This window comes from Mustelus asterias, chromosome 21 (assembly GCF_964213995.1).
Source record: "Mustelus asterias chromosome 21, sMusAst1.hap1.1, whole genome shotgun sequence".
Classification (NCBI taxonomy): Eukaryota; Metazoa; Chordata; class Chondrichthyes; order Carcharhiniformes; family Triakidae; genus Mustelus; species Mustelus asterias.
Window position 1 is genome coordinate 64,455,906 of NC_135821.1, and position 22,937 is coordinate 64,478,842.

General features: G+C 42.7%; 1 protein-coding gene across 5 annotated transcripts in view; it reads right to left on the reverse strand.

Moving 5' to 3' along the window:
* Window positions 1-22,937, reverse strand: part of LOC144509341 (ribosomal protein S6 kinase 2 alpha-like) — a 243,804-nt gene that overhangs the window by 76,154 nt on the left and 144,713 nt on the right. For 4 of the 5 annotated variants that reach the window (XM_078238029.1, XM_078238030.1, XM_078238032.1 and 1 more), the window contains one exon: window positions 5,080-5,196. In XM_078238029.1, coding sequence (XP_078094155.1) covers window positions 5,080-5,196 — 117 coding nt within the window. Of the gene's footprint in view, window positions 1-5,079; window positions 5,197-20,564; window positions 20,780-22,937 lie in introns of those variants that run through there. The other variant, XM_078238031.1, reaches the window with a different exon arrangement.

Here is a 22,937-nt window from a genome sequence, read left to right on the forward strand (position 1 = left end):
AGGAACATCGAGGACTTAGCTATTGATTTGGGAAGCATTTTGAACAAACCACAAGTCTAGAAGATTGTTTGCTCCAGTGATCTGTGTTAGACAATCAGGGGTTTTTGAATCAATGGAAAGAGAATAAAGGGGTTGAAGTGTGTCAAGTGCAAGATTAACATATCATTAAGTTCGTCTAGTGTCTAAAAAGGTTTTTGAGAGCTGATTTCTGATCTCAAGCAAAGACATTGCTTTGTTTAAAAACAAATTGTAGCTCTAATCAAAAGGCAACAAAACACTTTTAACTCTACAATAATGATCTGCTTGGTAGAAAGCTATTTAAGAGAGACTAAAAACTTTTATTTATATTTCAGTTGCAGTCACTGCAAGCGGTTGATTTAGATCAGTCTTGTCCAACCTGTTCCCTCGATGGGCCATATTTATCTCACTCAAAGGGCCAATGAGCAAATTTCTGAAAGATAAGTCGTCTATATGGACTTTAGTAAAGCGTTTGACAAAGTCCCTCATGGTAGGTTGGTACAAAAGGTTGGATCTCATGGGATAAAGGGGGAGGTGGCTAGATGGGTGGAGAACTGGCTTGGTCACAGAAGACAGAGGGTGGTAGTGGAAGGGTCTTTTTCCGGCTGGATGCCTGTGACTAGTGGTGTTCCGCAGGGCTCTGTATTGGGACCTCTGCTGTTTGTGATTTATATAAACGATCTGGAAGAAGGTGTAACTGGGGTGATCAGTAAGTTTGCGGACGACACGAAAATGGCTGGACTTGCAGATAGTGAGGAGCATTGTTAGAGGCTACAGAAGGATATAGATAGGCTGGAAATTTGGGCAAAGAAATGGCAGATGGAGTTCAATCCAGATAAATGCGAAGTGATGCATTTTGGTAGAACTAACGTAGGGGGGAGCTATACGATAAATGGCAGAACCATAAAGGGTGTAGATACGCAGAGGGACCTGGGTGTGCAACTCCACAGATCCTTGAAGGTGACGTCACGGGTGGAGAAGGTAGCGAATAAGGCATATGGCATGTTTGCCTTTATAGGACGGGGCATAGAGTATAAAAGTTGGGGTCTGTTGTTGCGGATGTGTAGAACGTTGGTTCGGCCGCATTTGGAATACTGCGCCCAGTTCTGGTCGCCACACTACCAGAAGGACGTGGAGGCTTTAGAGAGAGTGCAGAGGAGGTTTACCAGGATGTTGCCAGGTATGGAAGGGTTAGTTATAAGGAGAGATTGGGTAAACTGGGGTTGTTCTCACTGGAAAGACGCAGGATGAGGGGTGATCTAATAGAGGTGTATAAAATTATGAAAGGCATAGATAGGGTGAACGGTGGGAAGCTTTTTCCCAGGTCGGTGGTGACGTTCACGAGGGGTCATAGATTCAAGGTGAGAGGGGGAGGTTTAACACGGATATCAGAAGGACGTATTTTACACAGAGGGTGGTGGGGGCCTGGAATGCGCTGCCGGGCAAGGTGGTGGAGGTGGACACACTGGGAACGTTTAAGACTTATCTAGATAGCCACATGAACAGAGTGGGAATGGAGGGATATAAAAGAATGGTCTAGTTTGGACCAGGGAGTGGCGTGGGCTTGGAGGGCCGAAGGGCCTGTTCCTGTGCTGTATTGTTCTTTGTTCTTTGTTTGACACAACAACAAACTGAATTTCAAAAAATATTGCGGTTTCATGGAAAGTACAGCAATATCTTAGTAATGAATTGTTAAAGATAAAAGAGCAAGTAATAAAAATCAACAGAGTGAGAGGGTCAGTGTATGCATTTGGGTGAGACTGGTTAAGTGTATATGTGTCGGTTTGTGGTTGGCAGAGAGAGTGGGAAAACTGAGATTGGGTGTAAGGCAGCCTCACATTCAATGCACTGAACTCCCTCCAGGGCCAAAACATCCTTCCCAAAGTGTGGTGCCCATACCTGCTCACAGTACTCTAAGTGGGGTCTAACTAGGGGTTTGTGCAGCTACAGTCTAAAATCTGCATCCCTATATTCCAGCCCTTTAGACATGAAGGCCAGCATTCCATTGGCCTTCTTGACTACTTTCTGCACTGGTTTGTGGCATTTTAAGGAGCTATGCACTTGAACCCCCAAATCCCGTTGGATATCCACTGAATTTAACTTTGTGCCTTCTAAAAAATATCCTGATCTATCTTCTTCTGATCTGAAATGGATAACCATACATTTATTCATCTTAAAATCTATTTGCCAAAGCTTGACCCATTCACCCATGGGTAAATGGGTTGAGTAGAGTTGACCAAGGAGAATAAATGAATATGCTTTATTTAGACTTTCAGAAGGCCTTCAACAAGGTCTCACATAACAGACTACTATGTAAAGTTAAAGCACATGGGATTGCAGGTAATATCTTGAGATGGATAGAAAGCTGGTTAGCAGATAGGAAGCAAAGAGTTGGCATAAATCGTTTTTTTTCGGATTGGCAGTCAGTGACTAGTGGGGTTCTGCAGGGATCTGTGCTAGGACCCTAAATGTCCACATTATATATTTATGATTTGGGCAAGGGAACTGAATGTATTATCTCCAAATTTGCAGATGATACAAAGTTGGGTGGGAGGGTGAGCTGTGAGGAAGAGGCAGAGCTTCAGCGTGATTTGGACAGGCTGAGTGTGTGGGCATCTGCATGGCAGATGCAGTATAATGTGGATAAATGGGAGGTTATTCACTTTGGGAGCAATAATAGGAAGACAGATTGTTACTTGAATGGGTGTAAATTGAGAGACGTGGATACTCAACAAGACCTTGGAGTCCTTGTGCATCAGTCGCTGAAAGCAAGCGTGCAGGTACAGCAGGCAGTGAAGAAGGCAAATGGTATTTTGGCCTTCATAGCGAGAGGATTTGAGTATAGGGATAGGGATGTTTTGCTGCAATTGTGTAGGGCATTGGTGAGGCCACACCTGGGGTATTGTGTGCAGTTTTGGTATCCTTATCTGAGGAAGGATGTCCTTGCTTTAGAGGGAGTACAGCGAAGGTTTTCCAGGCTGATTCCTGGGATGGCAGGTTTGTCATATAAGGAGAGACTAATTTGGTTAGGATTATATTCACTGGAGTTTAGAAGAATGATAGGGGATCTCATAGAAACTTATAAAACTCTAACAGGGTTAGACAGGGTAGATTCAGAAAGAATGTTCCCAATAGTGGGGGAGTCGAGAACTAGGGGTCATAGTTTGGGGATAAGAGTAAACTTTTTAGAACTGAGGTGAGGGGAAATTTCTTCACCCAGAGGGTGGTGAATGTGTGGCCTTCACTACCACCGAATGTAGTTGAGGCCAAAACATTGTCTGATTTCAAGAAGAAATTAGAAACATAGAAGAAACATAGAAGCCCTACAGTGCAGAAGGAGGCCATTTGGCCCATCGAGTCTGCACCGACCACAATCCCACCCAGGCCCCACCCCCACATATTTACCCGCTCATCCCTCTAACCTACGCATCTCCGGTCTCTAAGGGGCAATTTTTAACCAGGCCAATCAACCTAACCCGCACATCTTTGGACTGTGGGAGGAAACCGGAGCACCCGGAGGAAACCCAAGTTACAGAATACTGATTAGAATGCAAATCTCTACAGCCAACCAATCACCCATGATCACCGATATTCCCTTATCACATGCATCTCTAATTTCGTGTTTAATGCCATTCCCAACATCACCTACTGCAGTTTGGGGGTCTATATATGACATCCACTCATGTTTTTTGCCCTTTGGCATTTCTCAACTCTACCCATACAGACTCCACATTGTCAGAGCTAATATCCTTTCTCACTATTGTATTAATTTCCTCTTTAACCAGCAGCGCCACTCCACCACCTTTTCCTAAATATTGAATACCCTGGGACATTCAAATCCCACCCCTGGTCACCCTGCAGCCCTGTCTCTGTAATCCCAATTATATTGTACCCGTTTACATCTATCTGTGCGATTAGCTCATCCGCCTTATTGCAAATGCTCCGCGCATTAAGACACGGGGTCTTTCAGCTTGTCTTTTTAACATTGTTTGCCTTACTCCCGATATTTTTCCCTTCACTCTGTTTGAACTTTGTCCTTGATTTCTCTGCCTATCACTTTTCTTATTCCCTTTTCTATCTTTTGTTTTTGTCCTTGCTCCCTCCCTCTCTGAATCCTTATATAGGTTCCCAGAACATAAGGTGTGATTGTATTTTTTTAATTCATTCGTTAGATATAGCTCTTGGGGCTAAAGGGATCAAAGGATCTGGGTGGAAGGGTGGATCAGGATATTGAATTCGATGATCAGCCGTGATCAAGATGAATGTGGAGCAAGCTCGAAGGGCCGAATGGCCTACTCCCACCTCTAGTTTCTTTGTTTCTAAGTCCAGCAACAATACCACTACATCACCGCCTCCTTATGTGATATACATTGCCTGCAAAAGTATTAGAATTCCTTCACTGTTGTTAAATCTATAGCTCATTACAAAATGTTAGGAGAACTACTGAGGGAAATTTAACTCCCAAAAACGAGTGAGTTTAGGTCAATTGGGATGTTAGGTTTTAAAATTCTGAAATCCAACCCAAACTGACGCTCTTCCATTTTTAACAAATGAGGCAGGCGGTCTGTGTGAGCCTGCTGAAAAAAAGATAGGGCTGAGATAGTGTTAAATGGGAAAAGCAGAATAATCACCAAAAGCTGTGGTTGGGTTGCTGCACCACAATGTGCCTGAGGGAACACTGCCCCCTAAGCTTTAACCCTTCCAATCTCTCCCCATTGATACTTCCAATTTCTTCCACATGGACTCTGATCTCCTCTGTTCTGGCCTCTGATATCGTCAGTGGCCTCTGATCTCCCAACAAGCTGTTTTGACACATCTCACATTCCTCTCCACTCTTCCCCTGCTGCAGCCTGATGACAAAGACCTACCTGACTGATAGCCAGCCAGCCTCTTAACTTGGCTCTTTGCAGCACAGAAACGGAGAAAAAATAAATACATGTCAGGTCTTTGTTAAATTTGGTAGGAAAATCCACTCTTCCAAGGAACTTCCAGCTCCCTCCCCACATCAAATTAATATCCAGTCCACTGTTTCAGAGCACTGAGATCACAAGACATACTGACCTTTCCAAAGGATCCCTGACCAAGTACTTTCAGCAGCTCGAAGTGAGAAGGATCTGCTTTTTCTGACCCCTCTTTCACATGATGTGTGATGTTGATCTCTTTTATGTTCTCTTCATCCTGAAATACAAGATTAGCAGTTAAAAATCAAGAGCTCTCCCAACTCGCCCTATTTACATTCACAACAAAAACCAGCCTTCCGCCAGAAAACCTGTGCTTACTATGAATTAAAATTTACAATCTTCTATATGTCACAAATGGCTGCATGGAATTAGGTCACAGATCAGCCATGATCTCATTGATTGACAGATCAGAATCAAGATGCTAATCGGCTTATTCTTGTTCCTATGATAGAAAGTTACAGGACCAAGCAATTGCTCTACTACTAGAGTTGGAAGTATCAGAGGTCAATACTCAATGCCTGACTGCGTTCCTCCAAAGCCTGATACTGTCCCACTCCCTTTCAAAACTGCCTTCATCAGCCAAACCTCAAAAGACATAACCTTGGCCCCTATCCTTGAAAACTATCACCCTACCTCTTACCAGCCCTTTTCTTTTCAAAGTCCTTCCATCTCTCACATAACACCTTGTCTCCTATGTCTGCGTGAGTTTCCTCCAGGTGCTCCGGTTTCCTTCCACAGTCCGAAAGACTTGCGGGATGGTGCATAGGCCATGCTAAATTATCCCTCAGTGTATCCAAACAGGTGCCGGAATGTAGCAACCAGAGGATTTTCACAGTAACTTCATTGCAGTGTTAATGTAAGCCTACTTGTGACACTAATAAATAAACTTTAGACTTTATCTCTCTACTCTGTTTTTGCTCCTGCCACAGTATTGAAATAATCAAAGTCACAAATGACATTCTCTGTGCATATCCCACCGTATACTTTTCAACCGTTGTATTCTCTGACATGAATGGTGACATCACCCTCATGCAACACCACTCCTCTATTGTCCAGCTGAGTGGGACAAATCCTCATTTGGTTTCACTCTTTGCTATTTAATCATAGCCAATGCATCTTCAACAATGTCTTCTTCTGCATCTGTACTGCTAACGTTGAAACTGAAAAATATTCTACTCATAGTTCCCTCCTCCTCACATGCTGGCACTTGGCAACATCACCTCAAAACATGGGGCCAGCTTTATATGTATGTTGAGGCTACCCAGGCCTATTTTTTCAAACCTTTTTTGACCCCTCAACTATCTTCACATCATCAGTCTGCTGGTCCAACCTCCAGTGCTGGATGAATCGCATTTTTCTCCACTGAAATAAAACTGAAGTCATCGTCTTTTACCCCATCTTAACCTCATGCCTTTGCTTCTCATTCAATCCCCTCGCCAGTTCTAGGTTCAATTATTCCAAAGCTCTCCTAATCAGCCTCCCATCCTCTAGTTGCCATAAATTTCAGCTCACTCAAGACTCTGCTGCCGATCTGCTAACCCACACCAAGTCTTGATCACCCATCACCTTTATGTTTGCTAAACTACAGTGGCTCACACTTTCCCAATACTTCCAATTTAAAGTTTGCATTTTTTGTGTTAAAGTGCCTCCAGGGCCTTGCCCCTGCCTCATTTATCGCTGTGACCCTCCAAGAACTCAGCTGTCTTCCAACTGTGGCCTTTTATGCACCTCTGCCCACCCCATTCCTTTGCCTCTCAATTGACAGCCATGCCTTCAACTGTTGAGGATCTAAGTTCTGGATTTCTCCCCTTAAACTTTTCAACCGTTTGATCCTCCTCTATGAGTTAATTAAAGGACTTTCATCAAGATTTTAATTATCTCTTCTAATAGTGCACCTCTTTTCTTCTGCTTAATGTCAATTTTTGACTGATTATTCTTTCGCAAAATACCTTGGAACATTTTCCTACATTAAAAGGACTGCGTAAATGCAAATTGTTATACTTAAGGACAATTATAGATGAAGCTGCTAATCATAGAATCCCTACAGTGCAGGAGGAGGCCATTTGGCCCATCAAATCTGCGCCAACACTCCAACAGAACATCTTACCCAGGCCCTATCCCCATAACCCCACTTGTTTGCCCGCTAATCCCTTTACCACACATCTCAGGAAACTAATTGGCAATTTAGCATGGCCAATCCACTTAACCTGCACATCTTTAGTAATCAGCTACCTTTCCATAGCAGTTCATAACTTTGGCTCCTTCATGGCCCCTAATATTCTCTCAAATGATTCCAGAGTTTCACTTCATATTTTAACGTTCGCTAGAATACTCTGTTCTGACTGGATCAAACCATCCATTCTGCAGCTCAAAATCATCATTTCAAATTCATTTTGTGAAAAGTGTCATAAGGAAATGGGCAAAATTTTCCAGCCGCACTCGCCCCAAAAGCAGAAAATCCCACCCATGGTCAACAAACCTTGGCATGCCATTGAATGGGTGATTGGGCCCAGGGGGCCCAGGGTCCGCTCCCTGCCCGCTACGATTCCTATGGCAGGCGGGATGGGAAAATTCCGCCCTATGTCTTTTAAATTTTCTCATCATTTTATTTCTAACTTAATTCTATCAAGAGCTGAAACAGCAGTCACAGAGATATGCTAACAGATAGATTCACAGTGATTATGTTTTTATGACAAAGCAGTCACACCCAGGACAACAAAATCCGGTCATACCTAGAGGTAAGGAAGGGCCAAATATTCTGTTCGAACCCACCCATTAGGGTAGATTGAAAAACAGGTTGGCAGTGTGGAGAGTCATACAGAAAACACTTATTGTAATGAATGACAATGACACAAATAACCACAGGCATAAAGTTCTGAAGACCTGTAACTAGTCCACAAGGAAGACCTGTAACCACTGACACAAAGGAAGATGGTTGTGATCATTGAAGGTCAATCATCTTAGTTCCAGGACATTACTGCAAGAGTTCCTCAGGGGAGTGTCCTGGGCCCAACCACCCATTCAATGACTATCCTGAGGATTACTATTGACCAAAAACTAAATTAGACTGGCCATATAAATACTGCGGTTACAAGAACAAGTCAGGAATCCTGCAGTGAATAACGCACCTCCCGACTCCCCAAAGCTTGTCCACTATCTACAAGGCATAGCTCCAAAGTGTAATGGAGCTTTGCCTGGATGTGTGCAGTGCCAACACCATTGAAGAGACTCAGCACTATCTAGGACAAAGCAGCCCACTTGATACTGGTACTCCACAAGCATTCAATCCCTCCACCACTGACAAACAGTGGCAGCAATATGTACCATCTACAAGATGCACTATAGGAACGCCTTAGGCAGCACCTCCCAAACCCTGGACCGCGACTATTTACAAGGACAAGGGCAGCAGATACATGGGAACACCACCAACTGGAGGTTCCCCTCCAAGCCACTCAGCATCCTGACTTGGAAATATATCGCTGTTCCAAAATCCTAGAACTCGCTCCCTAACAGTACCTCAGAGAATGCAGCAGGTCAAGAAGACAATTCACCACTACCCTCTCAAGGGCAACTAAGAATGGCCAATAAATGCTAGTCTAGTCAACAATGCCCACATCTTGTAAGTGAATTAAAAAAAACACACTGGTGGAATTCATTAACAATTACAAGCCACTAAATAAGAAAAACAGAACTATTTTTATTTGTTAATGGCCTGTGAACTTTGCTGACAAGGGCAGCATTTATTCACAATTCCAAATTGCACAAATTGATTCACCTTCTTGAATCGGTGTAGTCTATGCAGTGTAGGCATTCCCACAGTGCTTTTAGGGAGGGAATTCCAGGACTATGACCCAGCAACAGTAAAATAATGGCAATATAGTTCCATGTCAGAATGGGTGTGTGATATGGAGGGGAACTTGCAGGCTTTCCCATGTGACTGTTGCCCTTGATCTTAAAGGTGTTAGAGGTTGAGTATTTAGGGGTGTGATGTTGATGGATTTTTAGCAAGTTGCTGCAGTGCATCTTGTATGCAGCACACACTCTTTCCAATGTGTGATTTGGAGGGCTGAAGGGTCTGTTTCCTGTGCTGTACTGTTCTTTGTGTGCCAGTTGGAGGGAGTGAATGGTTAAGATGATAGATAGCAATTGAGCACGCTGCTTTATCTTGCTTGGCACTAACTTCCCTGACTATTGCTGTAGTCACAGTAAGGAGTCTAACAACACCAGGTTAAAGTCCAACAGGTTTATTTGGTAGCAAACGCCACTAGCTTTCAGAGCGCTGCTTCTTCGTCAGATTTCCACTCCATCTGACGAAGGAGCAGCGCTCTGAAAACTAGTGGCGTTTGCTACCAAATAAACCTGTTGGACTTTAACCTGATGTTGTTGGACTCCTTACTGTGTTTATCCCAGTCCAATGCCGACATTTCCACATCATTATTGCTGTAGTCATCCAGGCAAATTGAGAATATTCCAACGCATTCTGATCTGTAGATGGTGGACAAGCTTTGGGTAGTTAGGAGGGTAGTTACTCAGTCTCTGACAGGCTCTTGCATCTACAGTATTAATGTGGCTGCCCCAGTTAAGCTTCTGGTCAGAGTGTTGATGGTGGGTATTCAGCAATGGTAATGCCATCGAATGTCAAGAGAAGGATAGATTTTCTTTTGTCAGAGATGGTACTTATTGGTATAAATGTTGCTTGCTTGTAACTTATTAGCACAAGTCTGAATGCTGTCCAGGTTTTAAGCATGCAGACATGGACTGCTTCATTATCTGAGGAGTTACAAATGGAACTGAATACTGTGCAATCATCAGCATACATCCCTACTCTGACTTTATGGTGGAGGGAAGGCATTGCTGGAGCTTCTAAAGGTAGCTGTGCCAAGGAAACTGCCCTGAAGAACATTACTTGGATAACTGAATAATTCACGAATGCAAGTCCCAGCGCAGGTAAAATAAATGTCTTCATGTTTATTCAAACATAAAAGAAAACTCAATGGCCTGTTAATATCTCATGCAGCTCTATAAAGTGGCTTTCACCTCACTCCAGAAGAGGGCCCTCCATCCTAAAAATACCAAAGCTGATAATTAACATCGGAAGCATGAGCTCTGAAAGCATATACTTAATAATCTTATATTGTAGTGGCATAGTTCACCCTCAGAGGCCAACATTGCAAGAGTATGAATGCTATTAGTGGTGATAGCTGGTGTCAGTGCAAATAGTTGGTGAGAGGGACCATAACTTCCTACTTCCTTCCTGAGCTGTCTATTTTAAAATGCATTTACAGCTTGTGACACTTGAAGCAGTTACTGTGATACCATTCACGTACAATATTTGTTGAACAAAGTTCTGATAATATTAGAACCTGTGGTACACAAATCTGGAGAGAATCTTTTGATTTCCCTTGAACAGGTAATAGACTGCAGTGTTTTGAATCAGAAATCAGTAATACATGGGAGTATTTTGCTTCAATGGGAGTATTACGGAGGTCATTAAGGCATTTTATTCTTTGTTATGAACCCAGAGACCAAAAACATCTAAAATGTTATGAACTTGGACCAGAGTCCAAGTTCTTGGTACGATCCTGTTTCTTTTTAAAGTAGACAGTAAATGGCAGAACCCTTAAAGAGTATTGATAGGCAGAGGGATCTGGGTGTACAGGTACACAGGTCACTAAAAGTGGCAACACAGGTGGAGAAGGTAGTCAAGAAGGCATACGGCATGCTTGCCTTCATCGGCTGGGGCATTGAGTTTAAAAATTGACAAGTCATGTTGCAGCTTTATAGAACCTTAGTCAGGCCACACATGGAATATAGTGTTCAATTCTGGTCGCCACACTACCAGAAGGATGTGGAGGCTTTGGAGAGGGTACAGAAAAGATTTACCAGGATGTTGCCTGGTATGGAGGGCATTAGCTATGAGAAGAGGTTGGAGAAACTTGGTTTGTTCTCACTGGAACAATGGAGGTTGAATGGCGACCTGATAGAAGTCTACAAGATTATGAGAGGCATGGACAGAGTGGATAGTCAGAAACTTTTTCCTAGGGTGGAAGAGTCAATTACTCGGGGACACAGGTTTAAGGTGCAAGGGGCAAGGTTCAAAGGAGATGTACGATGCAGGTTTTTAAAAAGAGGGTGGTGGATGCCTGTAACTTGCTGCCAGGGGAGGATATGAAAGTGACTTTTAAGGGGCATCTTGACAAATACATGAATAGGATGGGAATGGAGGGATATGGTCCCCAGAAGGGTAGGGGGTTTTAGTTAAGTCGGGCAGCATGGTCGGTGCAGGCTTGGAGGGCCGAAGGGCCTGTTTCTGTGCTGTAATTTTCTTTGTTCTTTCTAGACAAAGTTTAAGATTCAAGACACTTGCTACGAGAATAAAGTCACAAGATCCCATGAGTTTTGAACAAAAATAAGCTCTACTATACAAGGTCAGAAAGATGAAATAATTTACATTATCTATCTTATGCACAAACTTCAGAGTTAATATGAGGTAAATGTGAATTAACAGGCAAACAGTATTTAAACACATCACCCTGTACACTAAACAGTGCGACTAAGACAGATCCCACAGATTTCTCAGCAACCCACCCAAATATCAATAAATTCTGTGAGTCAACAATGTTGTTCAAACTCTGACTCGCTCAGGAGGGATTCCAGTCTTCACCTTTGATGATCTTGCCTTAGAATTCTCTTCCAAAGTTGCACCAACTCAGGTGGCTTCAACAACAGCCCACCTTGCAGGGCTTCAATCTCATCTCCTGACACTCTGTTCCCCTGAATTTCTGAGTCTGCACTTTAGCACCAACTCTCAACTCTTTGGCCACAATGAGCAGAATATTACTGCCCCAACAACCTTTTGCAGCCTTCTTCAATTGCCAGAGTTTCTCCTGAACCCCCACTATTTTAAAGTTTGCCAGTTGCAGCCCTTTTTTTGCTTGGAGCCCCTTTCTTTGCTCCATACTTTCTTTCTTCTTAACCTAGACCTCTCCCTTTCTGGACTCCTTTTTGGAGCTTTGTCGAGCCCGCTACCTATCCCCCGTGTGGGACTCTTCTCTGGTTATGGTACCCTGCTTCTGGATCACATAACTGTGGTTTTCACATTATTGCTTTTTTCTCTCTTCATTCAGGCACTCTGGGTCTGTCCTCAGCCTGAAGATATGAGATGCTAGATTGTGCTTGTGCCGCCCGCTCCTAGTCCACACATGCATGGAAACTCCCAAGGCCTAACCCTAACCACCCTCCCCAACTAGAAGGTAAATTGGATCTCTTAATCCTGAATCACTACAGTGCAGAAGGAGGCTATTCCGCACATCGAGCCTGCACCAACAACAATCCTACCCAGGCCCTATCCCTATAACCCCACGTATTTACCCTGTTTACCCCCCTGACACTAAGGGGCAATTTAGCATAGCCAATCAAACACGCACATCTTTGGAGTGGGAAAAAACCGGAGCGCTCGGAGGAAACCCACGCAGATGCGGGGAGAACATACAAGCTCCACACAGATAGTCACCGAAATTGAACCTGGGTCCCGGTGAGGCAGCAGTGCTAACCACCGTGCCACCATGCAATAACTGGAAATTTGAACGGCCAGTAAATATTTGAAAGAATGACACATCAAGATTTCAAATTTTAAGACATTTACTGAGCAAATTATTAAAAACACTATTAATTAAACATACCTTTATAGACAACTTATACTTTAAACCATCTTATTTTTAGCCCAAGAAACACACTTCACAGATATACTTTACACTACCCTTTTTGCAGACATTCAATTTTTCAGAATTAATCCAAATTGCTTCTTAGCTCCTGAGAATTTATTCCGTTTTTTTCTTAGTCTCGTAACCTGCAATCTTAGAGCTGTCTTTCACTGCTGACTCACCCTGTGTCCCAAGCTAGGCAATTCTTTCAGCCTCATTTTAAACTCCCAACAAATTTGGTCTTTTCAATCCGAGCATTAGCTCCCACCCACAATTTTTTTATTCATGGAAATGCTCATTCACTCTCCTTAACAGCCCAGCTCTCTTTAATCTTAGAACCAATTGCACAGTTTGAAGCATAACTGCTTACAACCCGACATTCTCAATACCTTTCTGGGACTTTAGAGATTCTCAGCCTTCATTGATAACACAGAGGTGCTGCCATTGTCTCCAAGCATAAATACCTTGCAACCTCTTCCCAGGATATCAATCTAAGCCTTCCTTTGATCTCTAACAATCAAAGCACACAGACTTAATGTCAAGGCAGACTTCAGAACAGGTTTCCTGGCTGCCATCATTTTACCTTACATTTAAAGATTCAGTCTCAAAAGACAAAATTCTTATCTCCTCCTAATTTTAATACATGGACATATATTGTAAATAACAGTCCAGGGACCTGGGTTCAATTCCCAACTTGGATCGCTGTCTGTATGGCGTCTGCACGATCTCCCTGTATCTGTGTGGGTTTCCTCCGGGTGCTCCGGTTTCCTCCCACAGTCCGAAAGACATGCATCAGCCATGCTCAATTCTCCCAAAGTGTACCTGGACAAGCGCTGGAGTGTGGCGACTAGGGAATTTTCACAGTAACTTCATTACAGTGTTAATGTAAGCCTACTTATAGCACTAACAAAATAAACAAGAGTGTTGTGGTAATGGACATGTTGGTGGCAATTCACTTAGCAAAAATACATTATACCAAGCAGAAGAGATCGTGACATAGTTGAATGTGTCAAATTGGGGCTAACTATAAGATAACCGCTACAATTTAGGTTTTCATCTGAAATGAATATTGGAGAATTTCATCAATATTGTAAAATAACAAGTATCCAATTGTGATTAATACTTTACAAATAGCGATTTCACCTTTCTCTAACCTCCCATCCCCGACAAACCTGATTCCATCTAGATTATCTTCTCTTATGGTCACTAGAGATCTAAAAAAACTGGTGAACTTGGATCATGGATACTGACCGGTTACCAACATCACAATTGAATATGATTCAGTACCAGCCAGATGTTCACACACGCACTTCAAGCAGCGGTTACTTGTGACAATCTTGACTGGTGTTCCAACTCAGGATTATTACTCAACAGAGAGGCAGGACTGAATCTTAAGACTCTGTGGGTTATTAGCACACCAGCTAGTGCATTTACCGTTAAGTAATCAGAGGGAAAACTCTGAGATAATAATTCTAAAAATTCAAGACTGGCAGTTATATATGCGACATCTAATAAAGCATTGCATTTTGTTCAGCGCGTCATGGTTAGTTTATGAATTGCTGCTTCCCAGCTATATATCTATATATTCCAATTTTAGGAGGTACATCGCTTTCACACAAGGCCTTGGAGGTGTAAATAAATTCCTTTCCATATCAGTGAGGAAGTGGCACTAATTATTAAATTGTATTGGAACAGATTAAACAGCTGGAATAGATTTAAGTAGCCTTTCTAAGCGGGCAACTAACTTTTAAACAAAGAAAACTACCGTTTCATTATCAACAAAAGTTAAAAGTCTAACCAATAGAGGTAATATTGTGAATAGTTAAATATTTATATTTTCTTCCTTCTCTGGAGGTCCTATTCCCAATAGAAATGAAACACCCTGCTTCTTGGTATACACTGTCAAAGTACCTCAAGCACCTGGGTCACTGCTGTTTTTATCTTTAAACATACAATTTGTAAAGCCCAATGTTGCTGAATCACAGTCCATTACACTAATGCGGCATGGTGCAACAGTGGATAGCATTGCTGCCTCAGCGCCAGAGACCTGGGTTTGATTCCAGCTTTGGGTGATTGTCTGTGTGGAGTTTGCATGTTCTACCTATGTCTGCATGGGTTTCCTGCTGGTGCTCTGGTTTCCTCCCACAATCCAAAGATGTGCAGGTTAGATGGACTGGTATGCTAAATTGCCCCTTAATGTCAAAAGATGTGTAGCTTAGATGGATTAACCATGGTAAATGCGCAGGGTTATAGGGATAGGGCGGAGGAGAGTGCCTATGTGCGATGCTCTTTTGGAGAGTCGGTGCAGACTCCATGGGCCAGATGGCCTCTTCTGCACCGTAGAGATTCGATGGTTGCACGTATGCTTGATTTCCCATGTGAATATGGAGGACTGGAATGTTGTGCAGTTGATTTCCATACTATAAAAGTATATGGAGGTACTGGAGTAGGTGCAAAAAAGATTTACATGGAAGATACCAGAAATTAGAGGTTATACTCATTAGGAAAGATTGAACATGTTATACCTCTTTTCTCCAGTGAAGAGAAGACTGAGGGATGACCTGATAAAGGTCTTTTAAGGTTATAAAAATATTTAATGAGTACATGTATGGAAGATATGTGGACTTGTGGGAGAAACCATAACCACAGACTATAAATGCAATATAGTCAATAATAAATCTGAAAACTAATTCAGGAGAAACCTCTTTTATCCAGTAAGTGGTAAGAACATGAACTTCTTTGACATATAGAATAGTATAGATCTATTTAAGGGGAATTAACACATGGGAAAGAAGGAATAGGATAGGTTGATGGCATTAGGTGAAGTAGGGTGGAAGGAGGCTTGTGAGGACCACAAACACTAGCATAGAACAGTTGGACTGAATAGCCTTTTTCAGTGCTGCACATTCTATGTAATTGTTAGAAATGTGGCATCCGAGGTAGTAAAATTTGTCTAAATGTCACTGGTTGCAAAGAGGAGTTAAAAGTCACCAAGGGTTTCTGTTCTTTGTCCTTTGCAAGAAAGTTTACTTGCATCAGACAAGGCCTGGATTGGGCCTTGACTGCAATACTGCCCTCCACCCCAATAAAGGAGTAGCCTGCTGACCATTACCATCTACATTCACATTTGCACTGAAGAATAATTACTTGTAAGGTACTTGAATATAACTGGTGCCTCTACTCCATCATAGAGTGAAGAACTTGAGAAATGCCAAAAGAGTAAGTGAAAAAGAAACATAAGAAAAAATGGCATGAGGGGCAAAACTTGACCTCCTCTTGGGAAATAAAGAAGGGCAGGTGACAGGAGTGTTAGTGAGGGATCACTTTGGGACCAGTGAGCATGATTCCATTAGTTTTAAGATAGCTATGGAGAAAGATAGGTCTGGCCCAAAAGTTAAAATTCTAAATTGGGGCAAGGCCAATTTTGATGGTATCAGCCAGGAACTTTCAAAAGTTAATTGGGGGAACCTGTGGGAAGGAAAAGGGACGTCTGGTAAGTGGGAGGCTTTTAAAAATGTGCGAATCAGGGTTCAGCATAAGCACATTATTCTTAGAGTGAAGGGCAAGGCTGGTAGAAGTAGGGAACCCTGGATGACTCGGGACATAGAGGCCCTGGTCAAGAAGGAGGAGGAGGCACATAACATTCATAGACAGCTGGGATCAAGTGGATCTCTTGAAGAGTATAGAGGGTGTAGGAGTAATATTAAGAGAGAAATCAGGAGGGCAAAAAGGGGACACAAGATTGTTTTGGCAGATAAGGCAAAGAAGAATCCAAAGAGCTTCTACGAATACATAAAGGGCAAAAGAGTAACTAGGGAGAGAGTGGGACCTCTTAAGAATCAACAAGGTCACCTATGTGCGGATCCACAAGTGATGGGTGAGATCCTAAATGAATATTTCTTATCAGTATTCACTGTTGAGAAAAGCATGGATGTTAGGGAACTTGGGGAAATAAATAGTGATGTCTTGAGGGGTGTACATTTAACAGAGAAGGAGGTGCTGGAAGTCTTAAAGCGCATCAAGGTAGATAAATCCGCGGGACCTGATGCAGTGTATCCCAGGACACTGAGAGGGGCTAGGGAGGAAATTACGGGTCCCCTAGCAGAGATATTTGAATCATCAAAAGTCACAGGTGAGGTGCCTGAAGATTGGCAGGTGCCAAATGTTGTGCCTTTGTTTAAGAAGGGCTGCAGGGAAAAGCCTGGGAACTACAGGCCGGTGAGCCTCACATCTGTAGTGGGTAAGTTGTTAAAAGGTATTTTGAGAGGCAGGATCTACAGGCATTTAGAGACGCAAGGACTGATTAGGGACAGTCAGCATGGCTTTGTGAGTGGAAAATCATGTCTCACAAATTTGATTGAGTTTTTTTGAAGGGGTACCAAGAAGGTAGATGAGGGCAGTGCAGTTGATGTTGTCTACATGGACTTTAGCAAGGCCTTTGACAAGGTACCACATGGTAGGTTATTTATTGCATAAGGTTAAATCTCACGGGATCCAGGGTGAGGTAGCCAAATGGATACAAAATTGGCTTGGTGACAGAAGACAGAGGATGGTTGTAGAGGGTTGTTTTTCAAACTGGAGGCCAATGACCAGTGGTGTGCCTCAGGGATTGGTGCTGGGTCCACTGTTATTTGTCATTTATATTAATGATTTGGATGAGAATTTAGTAGGCATGGTTAGTAAGTTTGCAGATGACACCAAGATTGGTGGTAGAGTGGACAGTGAAGAAGGTTATCTAGGATTGCAACGGGATCTTGATCGATTGGGCCAGTGGGCTGAAGAATGGCAGATGGAGTTTAATTTAGATAAATATGAGGTGATGCATTTTTGTAGAGCGAACCACGGCAGGACTTGTTCAGTTAATGGTGGGGCGTTGGAGAGAGTTATAGAACAAAAAGATCTTGGGGTACAGGTTCATAGCTCCTTGAAAGTGGAGTCACAGGTGGACAGAGTGGCGAAGAACGCATTCAGCATGCTTGGTTTCATTGGTCAGAACATTGAATACAGGAGTTGGGACGTCTTGTTGAAATTGTACAAGACATTGGTAAGGCCACATTTGGAATACTGTGTACAGTTCTGGTCACCCTGCTATAGAAAGGATATTATTAAACTGGAAAGAGTGCAGAAAAGATTTACTAGGATGCTACTGGGACTTGATGGTTTGAGTTTTAAGGAGAGGCTGGATAGACTGGGACTTTTTTCTCGGGAGTGTAAGAGGCTTAGGGGTGATCTTATAGAGGTCTATAAAATAATGAGGAGCATAGATCAGCTAGATGGTCAATATCTTTTCTCAAAGGTAGGGGAGTCTAAAACTAGAGGGCGTAGCTTTAAGGTGAGAGGGGAGAGATACAAAAGGATCCAGAGGGACTCTTTTTTCACACAGAGGGTGGTGAGTGCCTGGAACAAACTGCCAGAGGTAGTAGTAGAGGCGGGTACAATTTTGTCTTTTAAAAAGCGTTTAGACAGATACATGGGTAAGATGGGTATAGAGGGGTATGGGCCAAACGTGGGCAATTGGGACTAGCTTAGGGTTTAAAAAAAGGGGCGGCATGGACAAATTGGGCCCAAGGGTCTGTTTCCATGCTGTAAACCTCTATGACTCTATGTAAAGCTACCATACTCTCCCCTTCAAACATACAATGCAAATTCCACTATTATAGGCCTGCTACTTTGAAAGCAAAGAATGAGCAATTACTCTGAAGTGCCATTAAGTTATGTTAGGTAAATTCAGTAAGCACAGCAGTATCCAAGACAGAAAAAGAGGATGACTAGTTATTTCCCTTTTGGTGATTCTAGTTGTGAGGGTACTGGGAGAGTTGGTGACTCTACTTTGACATAATTTCAAAAATATTTTTAACATTAATGTGAATGGGTAAATGGATTGTGGTTTAATGTCTGCACTGATACTGCTTCACTGGCTCAGTATGTGATGTTGGATTCGACGCTCAAATACCAGAGTCTAATTTTAACTAAGATGAAAATGCTATTATCAAGTCAAACTGAGACCTAGGACTCGGCAAGTAGCTCCTGCCAGAGTCAGGAGGGAAGGTGCGCAGGCAATTGTGATTTCATACCTTAAACAGATGAACCCTAGCTGTTGAAGATTCTCATCTTATCTTCTCCTTTCATAGGAACTCCTACAATAAGCATGCAGAGGCCCCCTCTGGCAAACACTTCCTACAGTCCCATCCTACTGCTGGTCTAATTCCCTCCCCAAATAAATAAAGAACCAAAAATTCCTGTTTCTCTAAACTCATCGACAATTAACTAAAACAAGTGAGACTTATGGGGGCTTCCCCGCCATCGCCGGTGATGTCATCAGGTTCACACCCATAATGGGTATGAATCTGATTTACATGAATTTCAATACATTTTAATATAAATAACCTGCCTCCTTGCAGATATTGACCCCCTGTCATATATCGACACCGTATCAACATGACGTCACATCGGCTCGATTTACAAGTACACCTAGATGTGAACCTGTTGTGGGAGGTCTCCCTGGGAGCACAAAGGAAAGTATAGCCCTGGGGGAGAGGAACATAGTAAGAAGTCTCACAACATCAGGTTAAAGTCCAACAGGTTTATTTGGTAGCAAATACCATAAGCTTTCGGAGCGCTGCTTCTTCGTCAGATGGAGTGGAAATGTGCTCTCAAACAGTGCACAGAGACACAAAATCAAGTTACAGAATACTGATTAGAATGCGGATCCCGAAAGCCAGCCAGGTCTTAAAGGTACAGATAATGTGGGTGGAGGGAGCATTAAACATAGGTTAAAGAGATGTGTATTGTCTCCAGGCAGAACAGCTAGTGAGATTCTGCAAGCCCAGGAGGCAAGCTGTGGGGGTTACTGATAATGTGACATAAATCCAACATCCCGGTTTAGGCCGTCCTCATGTGTGCGGAACTTGGCTATCAGTTTCTGCTCAGCGACTCTGCGCTGTCGTGTGTCGTGAAGGCCACCTTGGAGAACGCTTACCTGAAGATCCAAGACTGAATGCCCGTGACTGCTGAAGTGCTCCCCCAGTCACGGGCATTCAGCCTTGGATCTTCAGGTAAGCGTTCTCCAAGGCGGCCTTCACGACACACGACAGCGCAGAGTCGCTGAGCAGAAACTGAAAGCCAAGTTCCGCACACATGAGGACGGCCTAAACCGGGATGTTGGATTTATGTCACATTATCAGTAACCCCCACAGCTTGCCTCCTGGGCTTGCAGAATCTCACTAGCTGTTCTGTCTGGAGACAATACACATCTCTTTAACCTGTGCTTAACGCTCTCTCCACTCACATTGTCTGCACCTTTAAGACTTGATTACCTGTAAAGACTCGCATTCCAACCATTAATTTGTAAATAGAGTTTGTGTCTTTCTATGCCCTGTTTGTGAACAGAACTCCCACTTACCTGACGAAGGAGCAGCGCTCCGAAAGCTAGTGGCTTTTGCTACCAAATAAACCTGTTGGACTTTAACCTGGTGTTGTGAAACTTCTTTCTGTGTTTACCCCAGTCTAACGCCGGCATCTCCACAAGAGAGACATACATAATACAAGCTGACAAGAAAAGGCATTGCACCTGATCTTGGGTGTGCTCTTAACCAAAAGGCCAATGTGATGTCATACAGTGTCCATTACTTCATCAGACACAATGCAACCTGTGCTCCTAACACCACATCACAGACAGTGTAACCATTGCTGCTCATCTTAAAAGCATCACTACTATCCCTGTAACATCATTGCTTTCACTTTGCTGAAACACACAGCAATCTTGGTAGAAGTTGCTGCAAAGTGACATCACTTTAGTTGCATACAAACACAGTTTTCTCCCCACTACCTTTGCATCTAATCTAACCAGCAGTGATGTATTCACAAATAGACATACTAGTACCTGGATATAACTTGATGAGTCCAAGTTGCTGATTTCAGGTTGGCATTTTTTACGCCGATTAATTGAGAAAATCTTGCGAAGATTGAACCTTTTTGACTCCTTTTCCATAATTTTGCCATTTAGACAGCTGGAATGGCTTGCATGTTGTAGTGCACATACAGCAACACACAGTATGAAGATGCTACAGCTTTAGCAGAAATTAAAATGAACCATCTAACTAACTTGTACCACAGGAAGGAAGTAGCCTGCGCAGAAACCCCAGATCTAGATAGTATCAGAGATTCAAGAAAATCTATTGGCCAGACAGAAAGCAGAATTCAAATTTCACCGAATATGATCTTTTACTGCCTGGAGGCTTTAACTCAGTGCAACAGTGGAGAGCAAATGCAATAAACACCTTTATGCCACCCTAAAAAATGTAGTCACCTGAACATTTGTAACAGAAATAAAGGCCACAGATTTCCTATTTATGCACCACTCCTACAGAAGCTGCATGAAAGCAAAACACGAAGATTTCCTTTTTTAAAAAGTGTTACATGTTCCAAGGCAATCAAGTATCCATTTACCTTTCCAACAACTTTCTATAAAGAACCAACATGCATCACAACATTTTATGGACCAACTCCTTAACATTGCCTTCTGGCATGCAAGCTTGCTGTCATCTAACCAGTACTTTCCAATTTTTACCTTGCTTTCGCTTTCATTCTGTTCAACTTTGGCAGTCTCCTGAACTTTGGGAATTGGACCCTTTGTCTTGGTTTCGCTATAAAATGTTACGTTCTTATGTATATTTGTGTGTCCAGAGGAAGAGCTGCAACATACGCACTGGTGTAATTCATAGAACATAGAACATAGAAAAACCACAGCACAAACAGGCCCTTCGGCCCACAAGTTGTGCCGAACACATCCCTACCTTCTAGACCTACCTATAACCCTCCATCCTATTACGCTCCATGTACTCATCCAGGAGTCTCTTAAAAGACCCTATTGAGTTCGCCTCCACCACCACTGACGGCAGCCGATTCCACTCGCCCACCACCCTCTGTGTGAAAAACTTACCCCTAACATCTCCCCTGTACCTACCCCCCCCAGCACGTTAAACCTGTGTCCTCTCGTAACAGACATTTCCACCCTGGGAAAAAGCCTCTGAGAGTCCACCCGATCTATGCCTCTCAACATCTTATACACCTCTATTAGGTCTCCTCTCATCCTTCGTCTCTCCAAGGAGAAAAGACCGAGCTCCCTCAGCCTATCCTCATAAGGCATGCCGCTCAATCCAGGCAACATCCTTGTAAATCTCCTCTGCACCCTTTCAATCTTTTCCACATCCTTCCTATAGTGAGGCGACCAGAACTGAGCACAGTACTCCAAGTGGGGTCTGACGAGGGTCATGAGCAAAATCTGAACGCATTCAGCACAATTTAACAAAACTTAAGATTTTAAACAAAAATTACATTCTCAAATTAAAATGACTCCACGAGTCTACCTGGGGACCATTCCCAATACTAGTCATTTTTTGCATTACATATTTATGGATGTCTGTTCTCAGCATTTCTTTACCTAGTTGGGAAAAGTGCTCCTTGTTCTAACATCCCAACATATCTTGAGATAGTTGATTAATCAAAACTTGTCATGTCAAATCTTGTACAATTCTATAATACCCCTCTTTGTTCATTTGTTCAGAGCTAAAAAGGCTTAGGTTTTCACGCCTACTCTTAATTCTGAGATGTCAGATTCCAGCATCTTTGCCCATCGTAGCACCAAGTCTATGGTTTGAATATTTTCCTTATATTTGGGTGACAAAAATGAACAATCAGTAGGCAAGGTGCGTCAAATCAGAGCAAAATAGCTTGATACATGCTGAACCCTCGTAACATGGAGCAAACTATAGACACTTACATTTCATACAGCAGCATTTATTATCATTACAAGGTATCTATTATTGTGAATGTTTATAAAGTATTTGTACAAATATTTTAGAATGGGGAAGTATTATCTAGAGCAGTGCCGGACAACCTTGGATAGTGGGCCGTATGAGTAGCCCTCCTTCATCTCAGTGTGCCCGCAAGGTTGAAACCTGGCTTGTTCACTAACCACGAATCCATGAATAAGATTCAACACATTTAATGCACAAGGAATATTTCATAATGAATTACAGAAAATGCTTAATCATTTATATATTAATAGAACTGTCATCAATTTCAAATGGCAAAAACAAAAGCATTATTTACACTTTGAACACAGAGGGAGCGCACAGCTCTCTCAGTCAATCTTGTGTGGAATCAGAATGCACCTCACTTCATTTACCCTTGTTTTGGGTGCGAATCACAGGTGGGAATAAATTACATGGACAGAAATCAACAGAATGTGGCA